Here is a 17,285-nt window from a genome sequence, read left to right as displayed (position 1 = left end):
GCAGAAGAGATCCTCTTTCTCCGCATCCTCGCCAACATCTGTTGTTGCCTGAGTTGTTCATGTTAGCCATTCTGACAGGTGTAAAGGTGGTATCTCCTTGTGGTTTTGATTTGTATTTCCCTGATGATGAGTGATGTTGAGCAATTTTTCATGTGTCAGTTGGCCATCTGGATGTCTTCTTTGGTGAAGTGTCTATTCATGTCTTTTGCCCATTTCTTCACTGGATTATTTGTTTTTTGGTTATTGAGTCTGGTAAGTTCTTTATAGATTTTGGATACTAACCCTTTATCTGATATGTCATTTGCAAATATCTTCCCCCATTCTGTTGGTTGCCTTTTAGTTTTGCTGATTGTTTCCTTTGCCATGCAGAAGCTTTTTATTTTGATGAGGTCCCAGTAGCTCATTTTTGCTTTTGTTTCCCTTGCCTCTGGAGACGTGTTGAGTAGGAAGTTGCTGCGGCCAAGGTCAAAGAGGTTTTTGCCTGCTTTCTCCTCAAGGATTTTGATGGCTTCCTGTCTTATATTTAGGTCTTTAATCCATTTTGAGTTTATTTTTGTGTATGGTATAAGAAAGTGGTCCAGGTTTATTCTTCTGCATGTTGCTGTCCAGTTTTCCCAGCACCACCTGCTGAAGAGACTGTCTTTATTCCATTGGATATTCTTTTCTGCTTTGTCAAAGATTAGTTGGCCATACGTTTGTGGGTCCATTTCTGGGTTCTCTATTCTGTTCCATTGATCTGAGTGTCTGTTCTTGTGCCAGTACCATACTGTCTTGATGATTATAGCTTTGTAGTGTAGCTTGAAGTCTGGGATTATGATGCCTCCTGCTTTGGTTTTCTTTTTCAAGATTGCTTTGGCTATTTGGGGTCTTTTCTGGTTCCATACAAATTTTAGGATTATTTGTTCTAGCTCTGTGAAGAATGCTAATGTTATTTTGATAGGGATTGCACTGAATATGTAGATTGCTTTGGGTAGTATCGACATTTTAATAATATTTGTTCTTCCTATCCAGGAGCATGGAATCTTTTTCCATTTTTTTGTGTCTTCTTCAATTTCTTTCATAAGCTTTCTATAGTTTTCAGTGTATAGATTTTTCACCTCTTTGGTTAGATTTATTCCTAGGTATTTTATGGTTTTTGGTGAAATTGTAAATGGGATCGATTCTTTGATTTCTCTTTCTGTTGCTTCATTGTTGGTGTATAGGAATGCAACCGATATCTGTGCATTGATTTTATAACCTGCAACTTTGCTGAATTCATGAATCTGTCCTAGCAGTTTTTTGGTGGAATCTTTTGGGTTTTCCATATAGAGTATTATGTCAGCTGCGAAGAGTGAAAGATTGACCTCCTCCTGGCTGATTTGGATGCCTTTTATTTCTTTGTGTTGTCTGATTGCAGAGGCTAAGACTTCCAATACTATGTTGAATAACAGTGGTGAGGGTGGACATCCCTGTCTTGTTCCTGACCTTAGGGGGAAAGCTCTCAGTTTTTCCCCACTGAGGATGATATTAGCACTGGGTCTTTCGTATTGGCTTTTATGATCTTAAAGTATGAGCCTTCTATCCCTACTTTCTTGAGGGTTTTTATCAAGAAAGGATGCTGTATTTTTTCAAATGCTTTCTCTGCATCTATTGAGAGGATCATATGGTTCTTGTCCTTTCTTTTATTGATGTGATGAATCACACTGATTGTTTTGTGGATATTGAACCAGCCCTGCATCCCAGGTATAAATCCCACTTGGTCGTGGTGAATAATTTTTTGAATGTATGGTTGGATCTAACCGGCTAATATCTTATTGAGGATTTGTGCATCCATGTTCATCAGGGCAATGGTCTGTAGTTCTCCTTTTTAGTGGGGTCTCTGTCTGGTTTTGGAATCAAGGTAATGCTGGCTTCATAGAAAGAGTTTGGAAGTTTTCCTTCCATTTCTATGTTTTGGAACAGCTTCAAGAGAATAGGTGTTACCTCTTCCTTAAACTTTTGGTTGATAGAATTCCCCTGGAAAGCCGTCTGGCCCTGGATTCTTGTTTTTTGGGAGATTTTTGATTACTAATTCGATTTCCTTACTGGTTATGGGTCTGTTCAAATTTTCTATTTCTTCTTGTTTCAGTTTTGGTAGTGTATATGTTTCTAGGAATTTATTTCTTCCAGATTTCCCATTTTACTGGCCTATAATTGTTCATAATATTCTCTAATTGTGTTTATTTCTGCTGTGTTGGTTGTGATATCTATTCTTTCATTCTTGATTTATTTAGGTCTTTTCCTTTTTCTTTTTGATCAAACTGGCTAGTGGTTTATCAATTTTGTTAATTCTTTCAAAGAACTAGCTTCTGGTTTCATTCATCTGTTCTACTGTTTTTTTGATTTTGATAGCATTAATTTCTGCTCTAATCTTTATTATTTCCTGTCTTCTGCTGGTTTGGGGTTTTATTTGCTGTTCTTTTTCCAGCTCTTTAAGGCATAAGGTTAGGTTGTGTATCTGAGACTTTTCTTCCTTCTTTAGTAAGGCCTGGATTGCTATATACTTCCCTCTTATGACAGCCTTTGCTGCATCCCAGAGGTTTTGGGTTGTGGTGTTACCATTTTCATTGGCTTCCATGAACTTTTTAATTTTGTCTGTAACTTCTTGGTTAGCCCATTCATTCTTTAGTAGGATGTTCTTTAGTTTCCAAGTATTTGTTACCTTTCCAAATTTTTTCTTGTGGTTGATTTCAAGTTTCATAACGTTGTAATCTGAAAAATATGCACAGTATGATCTTGATCGTTTTGTACTTGTTGAGGGGTGATTTGTGTCCCAGTATGTGGTCTATTCTGGAGAACATTCCATGTACACTGGAGAAGAATGTATATTTCGCTTCTTTAGGATGAAATGTTCTGAAAAAATTTACACAAAAGCAAAAAATATAGTATAAAAAGGTAAAGAAAGATAGTTTTAGTAAAAATTAAAAATAAAAATGAAATTTTTTTCTCTTTCTGTATTCAAGAAAGAGAAAAGAATTAAAAAAGAGAAAAATGAAAAAAGGAAAAAAGGAAAGAAAATTAAATAGATGGACCGGTGAACAGATTGAAGTACGACTGAAATTACTTCATTTTCCCCTAGAAGTCAAACTATGAAGCACTTTATAGTCCATAAACTAAGCAGGCGGAGAGACTGATTGGCCCAGTTGGGCGGGGCTTAGTGTAATGGCTCCGTTCTCCACTAGATGGCGCTGCTAGCCTACTGGGGTAGATTGTGGTGGTGCTTGTAGGTGTGTATGCGCATGCGCGGGAGCGGTTAAAATGGCGTCACTCAGCTACCCAGTCTCTAGTATTGAAACTTTTCCTGGATCAGCAATCGCGCACCCGTCCTTTGTCTTCAGCCTCTGTCCACTCCCTGATTTTACACAGTCTGTGACCAAGCCCCAGGCAGCACCTCCCTCCTGAGTTTTGTTTCCGGCGCGGCTTTTTTTTCCTCACCCCTAACTTTGAGGGACTGCGGCTTTGACCCATTCTGCCCCTCTGCGGAGGGTCTCACCGAGCACTGGCCGTGTGCCGGCTGCACCCAGGAACGTTTGCGGTCTGTGCTGCTGCGGATGTCCCGAGACTGCGGCCGGGTGCCAGCCCGCCCCAGAAAAAGTTTGCGAGATAGTGTTAGCAGCAGCGTTTCGGGGATTATGGAAAATCACAACACACATCTGGCATCAGGCTTCACCCACAACGACCCTGTTCCAGCACCAGCGAATGTGGTTGTTCTCTGGGGTCTGCTGGGGTCTCTGTGACTGTGGGCAGCCACAGTCTCCGCCAGATGTCCTCCCAGCAAGGGAACCGCCTGTCCTGTGTGGCCCGAGGACCGCCCAGACCCCACTCTGCTCCTGGGGATTCGGCCTTCCCACCAGAGCACCACCAGGTATGGAGCTGCGGCGTTTCAGTCTGCACATCCCCTGTTTATAGTCTTAATGGAAGTTAAACCTTTCCTTTCTCCTTTCTACCTTTTTAGTTTGGTCCTGTGGCTGTTTACACTTTTCCACTTTCTCTCCAGCTGCTTTTTGGGGGTGTGCGTTTCCTGTATTCCCCCCCACCTCCACCCCCGTCTCTGTCCTCTCTCCGCACACAAAATCGGCTCCCTGCCCTCCGCGGCTTCTCTCTCCCTCAGTTTACCTCTCTGCGCCACGTACCCACTGAGTTCTGTGGTTCAGGTTGTGCAGATTGTTGTGTGAATCCTCAGATCATTTTTCTAGGTGTGCAGGATGGTTTAGTGTTGGTCCGGCTGTATTTCATGGGCACGAGACACACAAAAAGCTTCCATGGTGTTCCTCCATCTTGGCTCCTCCCACCAAATCCTGCTCTAATTCTTATTTTTGTTCCTCTGTATGTAACCTGTCATTCTCTGGATATTTTAAAGCTTTACCCTTTATCGTTGTTTTTAAACAATTTCATTGTGATATGTCTTGGTGTCATTTTCTTCATGGGTTTTGTTTTGTTTTTGTTGTGCTTGGGTTTCATTGAGCTCTTTTCATCCATGGGTTTATAATTTTTACTGAAGTTGGAAAATTTTAAGCCATTATTTCTTCATTTAAAAGAATATCTTTTCTATCCACACCCCTCTCTCTAATGTTTCTTCTGGAGACTCCAACTACCTACACTTTAGGCTGCCTGTAATTATCCTGCAGCTCACTGATTCTTTTTTCATTTGGGGGCACAGAAGAGAGGAGGGATTCTTTTTACATCCTGTGTGTCATTTTGGATAATTTCTATTGCTATGTCTTGAAGTTCACTAATCTTTCCCTCTGAAATGTCTAATCTACTCTGGGTGCCATGGAGTGTATTTCACCTCTTAGACCTTATAGTTTTCATCCCCTGAAGTTCCATTTGGGTCTTTTTTAAATATTCTCCATGTCTCTACATAACTTTTGAACATATTGGAATAGTTATAATAAACGCTTATTGAAGAATTATTAATGTCCTTCTCTGCTTGTTCTACTATCTGTGTTAGCTCTGGTTCAGTTTCTATTGATTGATTAATCTTCTCATTGTGGGTCATATTTTCTTCTTTACATATCTGATGATCTTGGATTAGGTTCAAAACATTGTGAATTTTATCCTGTTTAGTGCTGATTATTTTTTATATCCCTATAAATATCCTTCAACTTTGTTCTGGGATGCAATTAAGTTACTTTGAAATAGATCTTTTTGGCTCTTGTTTTGTGATGTTTTTTGGTGGGCTCAGTGTTGTGCTCAGTCTAGGACTATTTATTCCCTACTACCGAAGCATGGCTTCCCTGGGAACTTTCCCCAGTGTGCCATGAGTTATGTGTTTTCCCCTTTGCCTGGTAGGAATAGGAACTATTCACAGTCTTGTGTGAGCACTGGGCACTGTTCTTCAATCCTTCCAGATGGTTTTTCCCCAGCAGCGTGTAGTTTCCTTAAATGTATTTGCTGCTCAATACTGTGCTGGATGCCCAAGAAGGGCCTTCTACAGACCACTCACTGTGCAGTTTTCTCCTTTTTTGGTACCCTGTCTTGCCAGCTCCAGCTCCCTTCTTTTCTCCAGACCCTCAATTCACAGAGTCCATCAGGCTCTATCTGGCTTCCCCCTTCTTAGGCTGCAGACTGTAAATTCTTTCAAGTTCATCTGTGGCAGTTATAGGGCTCACCTTATTAGTTAGCCATCTCAGCAATCACTGTCCTTCACTGCCTAACATCCAGTGACTAATCTGTTTCATATATTTGGTCTGTTTGTTGTTGTTGTTGTCATTTCAGTAGGGAGATAAATCTAACTCTTGTTACTCTATCTCAGGTGGAGGCAGAAGTCTTTAACTTAAAATTATAGCAGAAAGTTTAATTTGAACATAAGGAATGATTTTTTTTTACTCTCACTATTAGAAAAAAAAAAATCATTGAAATAGGAGACCCAGGAATGTGTTGGAGTCATCTTGCTTGGAGACTTAATAAAGGGGACAGGTTGAGAGTATGATCTGGCTGGGACATCCATTGCCCCATTCATGAGAGGATTGATTTGGCTGCTCTGGCTGTCTAGACAGGTGTCCCCTTCTTTCCTAACTGCTGCATGTGCATACCTCCCAAAGCTGTGTGCTTGATCAAAGAGAACGACCACACCCATAGGGGAAAATCATTCTTCAGTCAAGGATATATGAGTAGCCAGGCTCCCCTGTTAGAACCTCTAATCAAGCCCTCAATGTCCATTTGCAGAAGAACATAATATAGGCAAGCTTTCAAAACTCCAGAAACATTCAAATGAGGCACTGAATACGGCAGTCTACCTTTCTTAAATGAAATAAAATAAAATTAAATTAAATAAAATTAAATTAAATTAAATTAAAATAAACAAATAGTGTTTGTCATGGGTGGCTATTTATTAAGAATTCTTTCTGGTGTGTGTGACAGAAAGTAAATTCAAACCTTCAGCCAAAAGGGTTATTAATTAGTTTAACACTTTTTCTGAAAAGTCCAAGGAGTTGGGCCAGGCACATCTGTTACGCAAGGTTTGAATAATCATTCCAAACCGAGGTCTTTCCTTGACATGAGGGCTAAGACAAAGAGAATGATCCTCTCCCAAGCATAAGTAATTTAAATGGGCTCTTGAGTCATGTGAACACTGCCAGATTAATTACTGCTTCCAGGGAAATGATCTAAATTACTCTGATTATTTAGCATGGATCTTGTTTTTCAGTCTCTCCACACTCCCCTCCATCCCCCATCCCCATGACTGACAGTTTTGTTAGAATCACACTAGAGGGGGAGGGACACCGTGTAGTCAAAAATGTACCCGTGAAACATGAGGGAGCTTTATGAGATGATGTTGCAAGATTTCTACCTACTCTAACAATTCATGAGTCTAAGGACCAAAATGTTTGAAAAATTATAGGGCCTCAGCTGATAAACACAATAAATTGATTTCCTTCCTAGGAATCCTTTCTTAAGGTTTTGTTGTTTTTCTGATTTTTAAAATAATGCAGGCTTATTACTGAAAATTTGGAGAATCAAGGAAATGTCACTACCCAAAGAAGTTCCTTGATAACATTTTAGCGTATGTTCAAATTGTTCTAGAACTTGATTGATATGAATTAAAAGGAGGCATACCTGAACAAACACTGCTGCTAATTCTCTTGATCTTTCATGCATATAGACCAAGTTGAATACCAAATCTTGGCATTTATGCTCCCGGTAACAGTAAGCAGATTTTTCAATTAATTATGGCATATGAGCACTCTTGAAGGTCTTATTCCTCTAATTACCTACTGGTGGCTGTTCTGCATTTTGCCTTATTGAATAAAAATGCACATCATTAATGTCTAGTCACTGCTGCTTCATCCTGCATTGCAAAGCTTCACCACAATACACATTTTATCTTGACGTATTTCTGAGGGATCTTACATACAAACAGGAATGGTGGGGTATGGATTGAATGGGACCTATAGCTAATTTTGTGCTAATTCTACTCATTCATTCCTGCATTCATCATTTGTTTACCCATTTATTCAACAACCTTTTATTGAATTTCTACTATGCTCCAGGTACTTACAGGGTAGTAGAGAAATAAATGTGAACAGCACACATGGGGTTTTTCCCCTCTCATAGTTTGAAGTTTAATGGGAGACTTGGAAAAAAATAAATGTCAGGAAAATACTTACAAACCGTGATAAGTGTCGTGAAAGAAGCAAACAGAGTGTTGAGGTTTACAAAATGCTGACCACACAAGGGTTCTTCTCTGCTTCCAACCTTCCGTAGCTCCCCACTGCCTACCTACACAAGGCCGCCAGCAACTCAGCATGGCGTTCAAGGCTCTTCAGAATATCGATCCTGCCTGATGTTACCGTTCCCATCGCCCCCCATACTCAAGCACACATAAATATTCGCCACTGCCTGGATGTGTATGTAATGCCAAGGGCTCAGATGTTTTACTTGCAAGCGATAGAGTGTCTTTGGGTGGTTCCAGGCAGGCAGTCAAACAAGCACACACAATGCGTGCTTTGAATGGGACAGAGTGGAGTGTGCAGGATGACCTGGTGAGGTGGGGGCGTGAGGATCTGTGAGGAAGCATCAACAGGGCTTAACCAAGAGGATGGCATTGCCTAAATGTCAGTGGGAGTGGCAGACCTACTAGATATGGACCCGAGCCCTTCTCTCGGACGTGGTCGTGGATCGGCTGTGAGGGTGAGGACATAACGAGTGACTCCCATCCTCCTGGCCTCGAAGAGGTTGGCGAGCTGCCAGCTGCAGCAGTAAAGTGGCGGTAAAGTGGTATTAAGGTAGTAGTGCTACTTAAATCAATATATAGATTCTTCCAGAGGAAAGTCAGAAATAACTTCTTCCTCCGGGATTCGTCAGTCTTACTAGAGAACTACCCAGACTCCTTGCTGGTGGTGCTCTCATATCACAGGGTATGTCAAGAAAGATGATTTCGTAAGCCTTTAACCTGGGGTCTCACAAGGGTGGCCCACAGGCTGAATCTGACTCACAGACCAATGAGCTGATTTATCTGGCACTGTGTTTTAAAAACTGGGAATCTCCCCACAGAATTTCTGATTTCCACCTTTTCCTTAAAAATAAGATCGGCTGGGTGTGCCTGGGTGGCTCGGTTGGCTAAGTGTCTGACTCTTGGTTTCTGCTCAGGTCACCATCTCAGGGTTTAGTGAGTTCGGAGCCCCGCCTTGGGCTCCGCATTGGCAGTACGGAGCCTGCTTGGGATTCTCTCCCTCTCTCTCTGTCCCTCCCCTGTTCACTCCCATCTCTGTCTCTCTCGAAACAAATAAATAAAAATAAATAAAAATAAGATCTGCTAACATTCTCATGTGAAAACTGGCTGGAGCTGAGGGGAGACCCTTTTTTCAAAGGCATTTACACCCTAGGCCCATGACAGGCCCCACCAGTCCCTAACAGCTGTCAGGGCTGCAGGTTGAGAAGGCCCCAGCTCTGCAGATGGGCCCTGTGTCATACATGCAGTGCCTTCCAGTCTGAGCCCCAGAGCACACGGGTGAGGTTGTAAACACAGTCACCCTTCGCTGATTGCCAGGGAGGCTTGGCTCTCCTCCGTGCCCCACCAGGTGCCTGCCCCTGGGGTGTGCCAGGCCATGGCTGTGCCCCTTCCCCAAGTCTGCCCCAGGCAGTATGTGCCTGTGCCTTGGTGACATTATTTGAGCACTAACAATAATACTTCCAATAATATTAATAGGAACAATTATAGAGCACTTAGCATGGTCCAGGCACTTTGTCAAGAGCATCACACAGATACACGACTCCTTCAATGAACCTGAGGGCAGACATTACTATTCCCATTTTATAGATGTGGAAACAGAGGCACAGAGAAGTGCCTTGCTCAAAGTTACACCATAGGTGATTAGGAGAGAGAAGAATCCAGGTTAAATCCTTGGTGCCTACCCTTGAAGAATTTTAATGTTTATTTATTTATTTTGAGAGAGAGCGAGCATGAGCAGGGGAGGAGCAGAGAGAGAGTGAGAGAGAATCCCAAGGAGGCTCCACATTGTCAGCGCTGAGCCTTATGCGGGGCTCAATCCCATGAACTGTGAGATCATGACCTGAGCTGAACTCAAGAGCCAGACACCTAACCCAGAAATGATAAAAATCATTTCTGTTTTATCTATTTTTTGAAGTTTAATAATGTATATTTGGAATTATCTTCAAACAGCTACATCTATCTGGAATTGCTGGTTAATTCCAAATAGTGTGCCATATGCTTTCCTATCCTTCATCTTTGTGCACACATTTCTCTTACATGGGTTGTGGTTCCCTCCCCCTCTTGCCCATACCTAGGTCTCTGCCCTGGAAACTTCTGGTGGCAATTTGCCTATGCCTTTTACAGGTGGCATCGCCCCATATTCTGAGGTAGTGTTGATTTAAAATATTTGGTCCTACTGTTATGTGTTCTTGAAGCTTGTGCCCAGGGCATGGATACCTGATTCAGAATACATGACCATAGTGTGTTTATAGTCCTTTTGGTTTCTATTGAGGGTTTTTAAAAAAACTGCACACAAGTTTCCCTTATGAGACAGTGAGGTCCTAAGAGCAGAAATTACATCTTACTCAAGTGCATGTTCTGGTCCAGCTCGAATGATAAAGAGTATTGCATGGGGTGGGCAGTCTGTCTTTTATCCATCTGGATGTTCGTTCTATGTCCTCTTTACTTAATAGCACATTCAGATCCCTTTTCCTCTCCCCATCAATTCAGCTTGCTTGAAATAATGGAAACTCATTCTGAGGTGTCAGAGACTGATGACGGCTTTGTGTGGAATCTCCCTAGGCACTTACTTTTCAGCTGGCATCAAAGGCCTCATCCAGAAGCATCCATATAGAAAAGGTCAGTGAACAGAATCCAATGTGTCTGAGGACAACGTGTGTATTAGAATGAATAACCATGGAGGGTTCAGAACAGCTGTTCTGGGCCAGGGGTGATTTTCCCCCTTCCGTCCCACTCAGGGCAATGTCTGGAGACATTCTTGGTTGTTACAACTTTGGCAAGGGTCTCTATTAGCATCTTGTGGGTAGAGGCTAGGAATCCTACTAAATATCTTACAGTTCACAGGACTGCTCCCACAACAGAATTTTCCAGTTCCAAGTGTCAATAGTACTGAGGTTGAGAAACAAAGTTTCTGACAGGGTTTTCTACGTATCCACAAACACAATGGCTTCAACCAACACACAATTTTTGTCTCCCAGTTCTGGAGGCCCAAAGTCCAAAATGGGTGTCACTGGGCTAAAATCAAGGTGTCAGCAGGGCAGAGTTCCTTATGGAGATTTTAAGGGAGGATCCACTTCCTTGCCTTTTCCAGCTTCTAGAAACCACTCGCATTTCTTGACTTGTTGCTCCCATCCTTCATCTTCAAAGCCAGCAATGGCAGGCTAGGTTCTCAGGTGCCAGGGGTCTGGTTCTCCCTCCTCTGCCTCCCTCTTTCACTTAAGGACCCTGTGATTATGTTGGATCTATCTGGAGAAACCAGGATAATCTCAGGTCATCTAATTATCAGCCTTAGCTCCATCTGCAATTTTAATTCCCTGTCACCATGTAACCTAACATGTTTGTAGGTTTGGGGAGTGAGATGTGGACATCCTTGGGGGCCATTGTTCTGCCTACCACAGAGGACCCTTGTCCTACAACCCAACCCTAAATCAAATGCATTTACTGGCCTTACCAAGGCCAAGTTGCAAGTCATTTAGATAATTCCCAAATACCATAATATGATTTGAAGAGAATTAAGTGTGGACTGCTCAAGACCTGTAATTCTCTTCCAGTTACAGTTACTTCTTTTTAAAAATTTTTTTTAAATTTTTATTTATTTTTTATTTATTTTTGAGAAATAGAGAGTGCAAGCAGGGGAGGGGCAGAGAGAGAGAGAGAGAGAGAGAGAGAGAGAAAGAGAAAGAGAAAGAGAAAGAGAAAGAGAAAGAGAAAGAGAGAGAGAGAGAGAGAGACACACACACAGAATCTGAAGCAGCCTCCAGGCTCTGAGCTGTCAACACAGAGCCTGGCGCGGCTCTTGAACCCACGAACTGTAAGATGACTTGAGCCAAAGTTGGACGCTTAACTGACTGAGCCACCCCAGATGCCCTCAGTTACAGTTACTTCTTCACCAGGGCCTGCCATAGGACCTCCAATGACATTATTTCCTGAGCTGTGGGAGTCTGGGCTCAATCACACCTGCCTCCCTGTGTAGCTATCAGGTGAGGGGCTTGCACACAAGGATTAATAGCCAAATGGAAATCTGCATGCCCCTTCATTAAGTGCCAGATGTAACAACTCTCAGTACAGATACAGGAGTCTAAGAGAGAGTTAGACTTCCCAGTCTAACTGAAGTTTCTTCCCAGAAAATTCAAGACAGCAGCCTAAATTTCTTGCCCAGTTATAGTCAGAATGAAGGTGGAAGAGAAGGGTCCCAGGCTGGGCTCACACAGAGCTGGAGGCTCTACCCAGGAGTGCCTGCCACAAGGGGCAGGGTGGGCACGCATGCCTGAGTGCCCTGGGCTGTGACCAATCAATGACCATTTTCTGGTCTTTTGTACCAAGTTGGAAAACTAGGTAGGAAAAATGGTTAACATGAGTTTAAGTAGCCTATTGGAGACTTATACTTACTTGTAGGAGGCATGTTGGAATTTGGGGGCCTCCAGCACAAGGACTGGGGTTACCAGTAATGGTACAGAATGGCTGGTGGAGAAAGTACTGGCTTTGGAATCAGAAGGCTCTGTGCTCTGGTGCCGACTCACCTCTGCCTGGGACGACTGCCTTATACAGCCTTGCAGGGCCCGGTGGCTGTCCTGCCCCTGCTGTCCCACAGCCTCACGTTCTAGCCCTCTTCAGGTAGGGCAGGTGCATGCAATATAATGTTCCCTGTAGAAGATGCACCTGTGGATCAGTGGTATTAGTTTAGGAACTCAGTAGGAATGTAGCTGTAATCCAGGCCCTTTCCAGCTTTTGAGAGTAAGGCCCTAGTGCCTGGCATGTCACAGAGACCACAGTGCTGTTGTCTCTTGCTGGCTTGTCATGTGGGCCCAGAGAAATATTCTCCTTTGCAGCCAGCAATATGATTTATTTGAAAGAAAGTCTATAATGAGCATGTGCTTCAAATGAAAGAATCAGGATGGTACTGCCTGAGCTCGTTTATGCTAATGCTCTGCAGGGAAGTAGCTTGGAAATTGCTTTTATTAAGGGAATAGGACACACAGAGTGGGGAAATGGAGCCTGCGGGCAGCCAGAGGCCTCCCATCTCTTCGCCTTCAATTTGCAAGCATCTGGGATGCCATCCGCGGTTGGCAGGGGCCTTGGCACAATGTTGGTGTTGCTGGTGTTGGCCCTGTGGGCTGTCTGGGCTGGAGAAGTGCTTTCTTTGCACCCTCGTGGTCTGCCTGAACTTGCTCTCCCTGGTCCCTTTGCTCTGTCTGGGTGTGAGTCAGGAAATAAGAGCAGGCCTCTAGTGTCCCTGCAGTGACAGGGTAAGACAGCTTCAGTTAATAAGCTTGGCAGCTGGCAGAATAGCTGAGCCTCACTGGCCCTAACAAATGCAATACTGGGAAGAGGATTTCATAGGGCTCTGGGTGGATCTGACCTTGCCACCTTTACAGATAACCTTGTTGGCAACATATAGAGCATTCTTCTAAGTGGGTGAATGACCCAGGGGTGGAAAGAGGAACCTTAGGAGGTGCTGATGTTGCCATTTGCAGCATATCTTGGCCCCTGAAGTTTTGACAAAAGTCCTGAGCTCCCCATGCACACCTGTCAACCCTCCCTGCACTACACAAAAGTGTATTCCTTTCCTATTATCTCTGTAACAAATTACCATAAACTCAGTAGCTTAAAACAATGCACATCTATTCTTCTACAGTTCTGGAAGTCAGAAGTCTAAAAGCAAGGTGTCTGCAGGGCTGTGTTCATTCTAGAGGCTTTAGGGGTGAATCTATTTCCTGTCTTTTCAGAGTCTAGAAGTGGGCTGTATTCTACTCCTAACTTCTTGCTCTATTCGCACCTCCTCCTCCTCCTTCTCCTCCTGATTCTGAGCCACCTGCCTCCCTCTTACAAGGCCACCGTGATTGCACTCAGCCCCCTGCATATTTTAGCATAATCTCTCCATCCCAAGACCCTTCACTTAATCATGTTGGCAGACTCCCTTTCACCATGTAAGGTGCAGGATTCCGGGACCAGGATAGCACAGGAGGACTGCCGCGGGTGGGGTAAGATGAGGAGACCACAAGCAAACCCTGCCCCATCCGGCCCAGCAATGCCTCCATCAGCGTGATGGCTCCAGTACCGTGTCCGAGGGCAACTCTGGCTCTGCTTGTGTATTTAGGTCTTTACTAACCACTCCCCATATTCTCTCTCCTGCACCCGAGGGTGCTCATCTTCCCCTGCTGCCAAGTGACTTTGCAGCCCCTTCTCTCCCTTCTTTTGCTTAAACACTGGAACGTTGGGCCGTGCCAGTTCCCTGGTTCTAACCTTGGGTTCTCTTATCCGTGTTCTGCTTCTCCTCCTTGTGGCTCTCCTCAATGGAACATTTCCTCCAGAACTCCCATCATGGCTCTACAGGTTTTAGGAAGCTGAACACATTAGTGTTATAACAGAAGGGCAGAAGTAGACCATCTCTTGAAGCCGAAGGTAGAATTTCAGGGCAGCAGGTGTGAACAGGGATGAGGTCACAATGCTTCCTTCTGTCCTGTGGGCAGAGCATTGGACACGATGAGCAGGTGCAGAAAGGAAGTTCAATGTTCCTCACACTGGGACAACCTGGGGAACCAGAGAGATTTGTCCCACAAAAGTGGGGATGCCTCAAGGAGAGACCTGCCCGGAAGGATTTGAAAATGAATGAGGAACCCTGGGGGTTGCTGACAAGGCTTCCACTTAGGAAGTGCTGTCTCTGGGACAGTGGAGGCAGTCACTGCTTAGGGCACCAGGAGACCACTTTCAGAAGGGCAGGCTGTGCACCTGAGACAACAGCTGAACCAACCAGAGGAGAAAAGTCAGGATCCTGGGAGCCCGAGCTCAGGTTGGAGCTGAAGGTGGTGGTAGCCAGGACAGACCACAGAAAAGGTGATACACAAACAGCCAACCGGCTTCATTAGACACAGGCTGGATGAGTGAGCAGTCCAGGTGTCTAGAAATTGCCTCCTTCTGCAGAGGGTCCCTGTCTCATATGACAATGAAAGTACTTTAGCCCTCCCTAGAGCTGGAGGGACAAGTGTTTATCCTGTGGGAGAAAGGACAGTTTCAGTGGCTTGATGTGCATGTGCAGTGAACGTGGTTTGGGAAAAGAGAGCAGTGAGGCCAAGGCTGGAGGAGCATGGATGGCCAGTATGGGATGTGTTTGCTTTGGAAGATGCTGGAAGACTGCTGGGAGTGATTCAGCAAAGAAGGTGGGGAAAGCCTGGAACTAAACTTTAGGTAGCTCATCTGTCCTTTGGGAGGGGATCTCCCACTTAAATTCCGAGGTGCCCTGTGGGGGTTCCCTCCTGGTCCAGTCACTGTCCCTATCCTTTTCTTAGTTTCCTGCAGGGAAGTGGCAGTGGCCTCAGGAAACCGGGCAGAGAAGAGCCAGGGGCCATCTGAGTTCTCAAACCTCTCCAGGCTCCTCTCTCAAGTGATGTCGCAGCCTGCACCTGTTCCTCTCACCAGGGCAGGAGGAAGGCCCTGGCCACCCAGCGAGCAGACACTGTAAGCACCCACCTCAGTGGGCTGCAGTGTCCCTTGGCAATTCCTCATTTGCTCCTTTTTCCTTTTTCAACACAACCCTCCCTCCCCCTTAAAAAAAATCCCTTGAGGAAAGATCTGCCTCAGCTTCCTGTGCAAATTTCTCTCTCTCTCTCTTTCTCTCTCTCTCTCTCCCTCCCCCCCTTCTCCCTCCCTCTCCCTCTATCTTTCTCCCTCCCTGCTTGCTTCCTTCCTTCCTTCCTTCCTTCCTTTCATGTATTCTGAAGCTCAACTATAGATAAGGTGTTGGCTCTGAGGAGTCTGTGTATTTTGTTAATTTTTTTGCTTGAATCTTAATCTTTTAATCATATTTTCCCTAGATCCTGATTCTTTTATTCCTATTTTTGTCATTACTTCATTGAATGTGTTCTTGTCATTTTGACCCAATTTGTGTGTGTGTGTGTGTGTGTGTGTGTGTGTGTGTGTGTCTAGCACAGTGCTATGCACTAGGTCTAGAGACCTCAAGTAGCTTTACTCATTAGGAACTGGTTAACTGATCTTGGACAAGCTAAATAACATCCTTGGATCTTCTTTTCCTCATCTGAGAAATGAGATAATTACACTGCATATTGGCTTCTTTTAGCTCTAACTTCTTCCTTAATCAGATGGAAACCCAGGGCTTGGGTGGACTTCATTTCTGCAGAGGTGTGCACATGGGCATCACGGGATAGCATCTCACTCCTGCAATGATTAGTATAAATCAGGAAACCTACGTTGGCTTTAAAGAGTTCTTCCCACTTGGTAATGGAATAAATCTATCAACTGTATTATTTTCTTGAGGCTGCTATAACAAATTCCCCAAAGCTTAGTAGCTTAAAACATCAGACATTTATTCTGTCATCATCCTGGAGACCAGAAGTCTAAAGTCAGTATCAGTAGGTGAACATCAAGGTGTCAGTAGGACTATCTGTGCTCTGGAGGATTTGGGGAGAATCTGTTCCTCGCCTCTTCCCGCTTCTGGTGGCAGCTGGCATTCCCTGACTTGTGCTACTTCAGTCTTTGCCTCCGTGGTCACATTGTCTTCTCCCCTTCTCTGTGACCTCACGCTGTGCTCTCTTCTCAGGGCATTTGTGATTGCATTTGGAGCCCACACCCTGATAATCCATGATAATCCTCCCCTGCCAAGATCCTTAACTTAATCACATCTATAAGGACCCTTTATCCTTATAATATTCGCAAGTTGCAAAGGTTAGAATCTGATATATTTGTAGGACCGTTTTTCAACCCATGACACCACCTTACACCAGCCCAGTTATTGGCCATCGGCAAGGAAGGGAGATAAGTGACTGTGGTGGCATTTCCAGCCTCTCATCATAGCTTCAGCCTTTGTAAAATCAATCACGGAGGTGGGTGCCGATAACGATGGCCCTGACATTCTTGCAGAAAAAGGCACAGAACTTTTACAGGCAAAGAAGACAGAGCGTGTGTCTATGCATCTGCAGTCTGGGCTTCTTGTTGGGGGCACCATGAGACCCACAACGCCCCAACTTCTGACAGATTATAGGAGACAGATGACTTGTTCTAAGAATTTCTTTGCTTTGTCCTCTTCTCTTCTAGGTCACTATTTAGAGAAAGAGTGGCATGGGAGGGAAAACTGCAGAAGGAACTGAAAACTCAGTGCCATGGACAACTCTTTTATTGTGAACATGGCACCTTCTGATCCAGAGCCTATCAACTTCCAGAGTTCCTCTCTCTCTCTCTCTCTCTCTCTCTGTCTCTCTCTCTCTCTCTCTGCACATGGCTGACTGGTCAGATTTTTACTAGGCATTTTTGAATTGAAATATATTAATTAAAAGTCTCAACCTCAAAATTTATTGCCTGTTTTGTTTCCCTGTACAACATTGGGCAAATGCCTACCCCTTTCTAGATCTCAGTTTGCTCATCTGTAACTTAAAGAGGATGAACCATGAGGGCAGAGGCAGGAAGGGATGTCTCGGGTGAAAAAGACTATATGATGTAATGGAGAAACCCGTGCTTGAGAACCAGCAGACTTAAGTTAGAAACCTGACTCTGACACTCTGTTAGTCATGTGCTCTTGAGAAAGTTGCTTTTCCTCTACCAAGTCCGGGCTTCTCATTGGTAAAATGGAGATAACAATTGG

At 44.1% G+C, this 17,285-nt stretch overlaps 1 protein-coding gene across 1 annotated transcript; it reads left to right on the top strand.

Annotated features, from left to right (window-relative positions):
• Positions 1-14,057: 14,057 nt before the first annotated feature.
• Positions 14,058-16,979, top strand: LOC122209738. The gene is made up of 3 exons (XM_042921878.1): positions 14,058-14,527; positions 14,980-15,148; positions 16,742-16,979. The coding sequence occupies exons 1-3, from the start codon at positions 14,128-14,130 to the stop codon at positions 16,842-16,844; spliced, it is 672 nt and encodes a 223-aa protein (XP_042777812.1). The 5' UTR covers positions 14,058-14,127; the 3' UTR covers positions 16,845-16,979.
• The last annotated feature ends 306 nt before the right edge of the window (positions 16,980-17,285 follow it).

Source organism: Panthera leo, chromosome A2 (assembly GCF_018350215.1).
Source record: "Panthera leo isolate Ple1 chromosome A2, P.leo_Ple1_pat1.1, whole genome shotgun sequence".
Lineage (NCBI taxonomy): Eukaryota > Metazoa > Chordata > Mammalia > Carnivora > Felidae > Panthera > Panthera leo.
The sequence above is the reverse complement of the archived record's forward strand: the minus strand, read 5'-3'. Positions and strand labels throughout refer to the sequence as shown.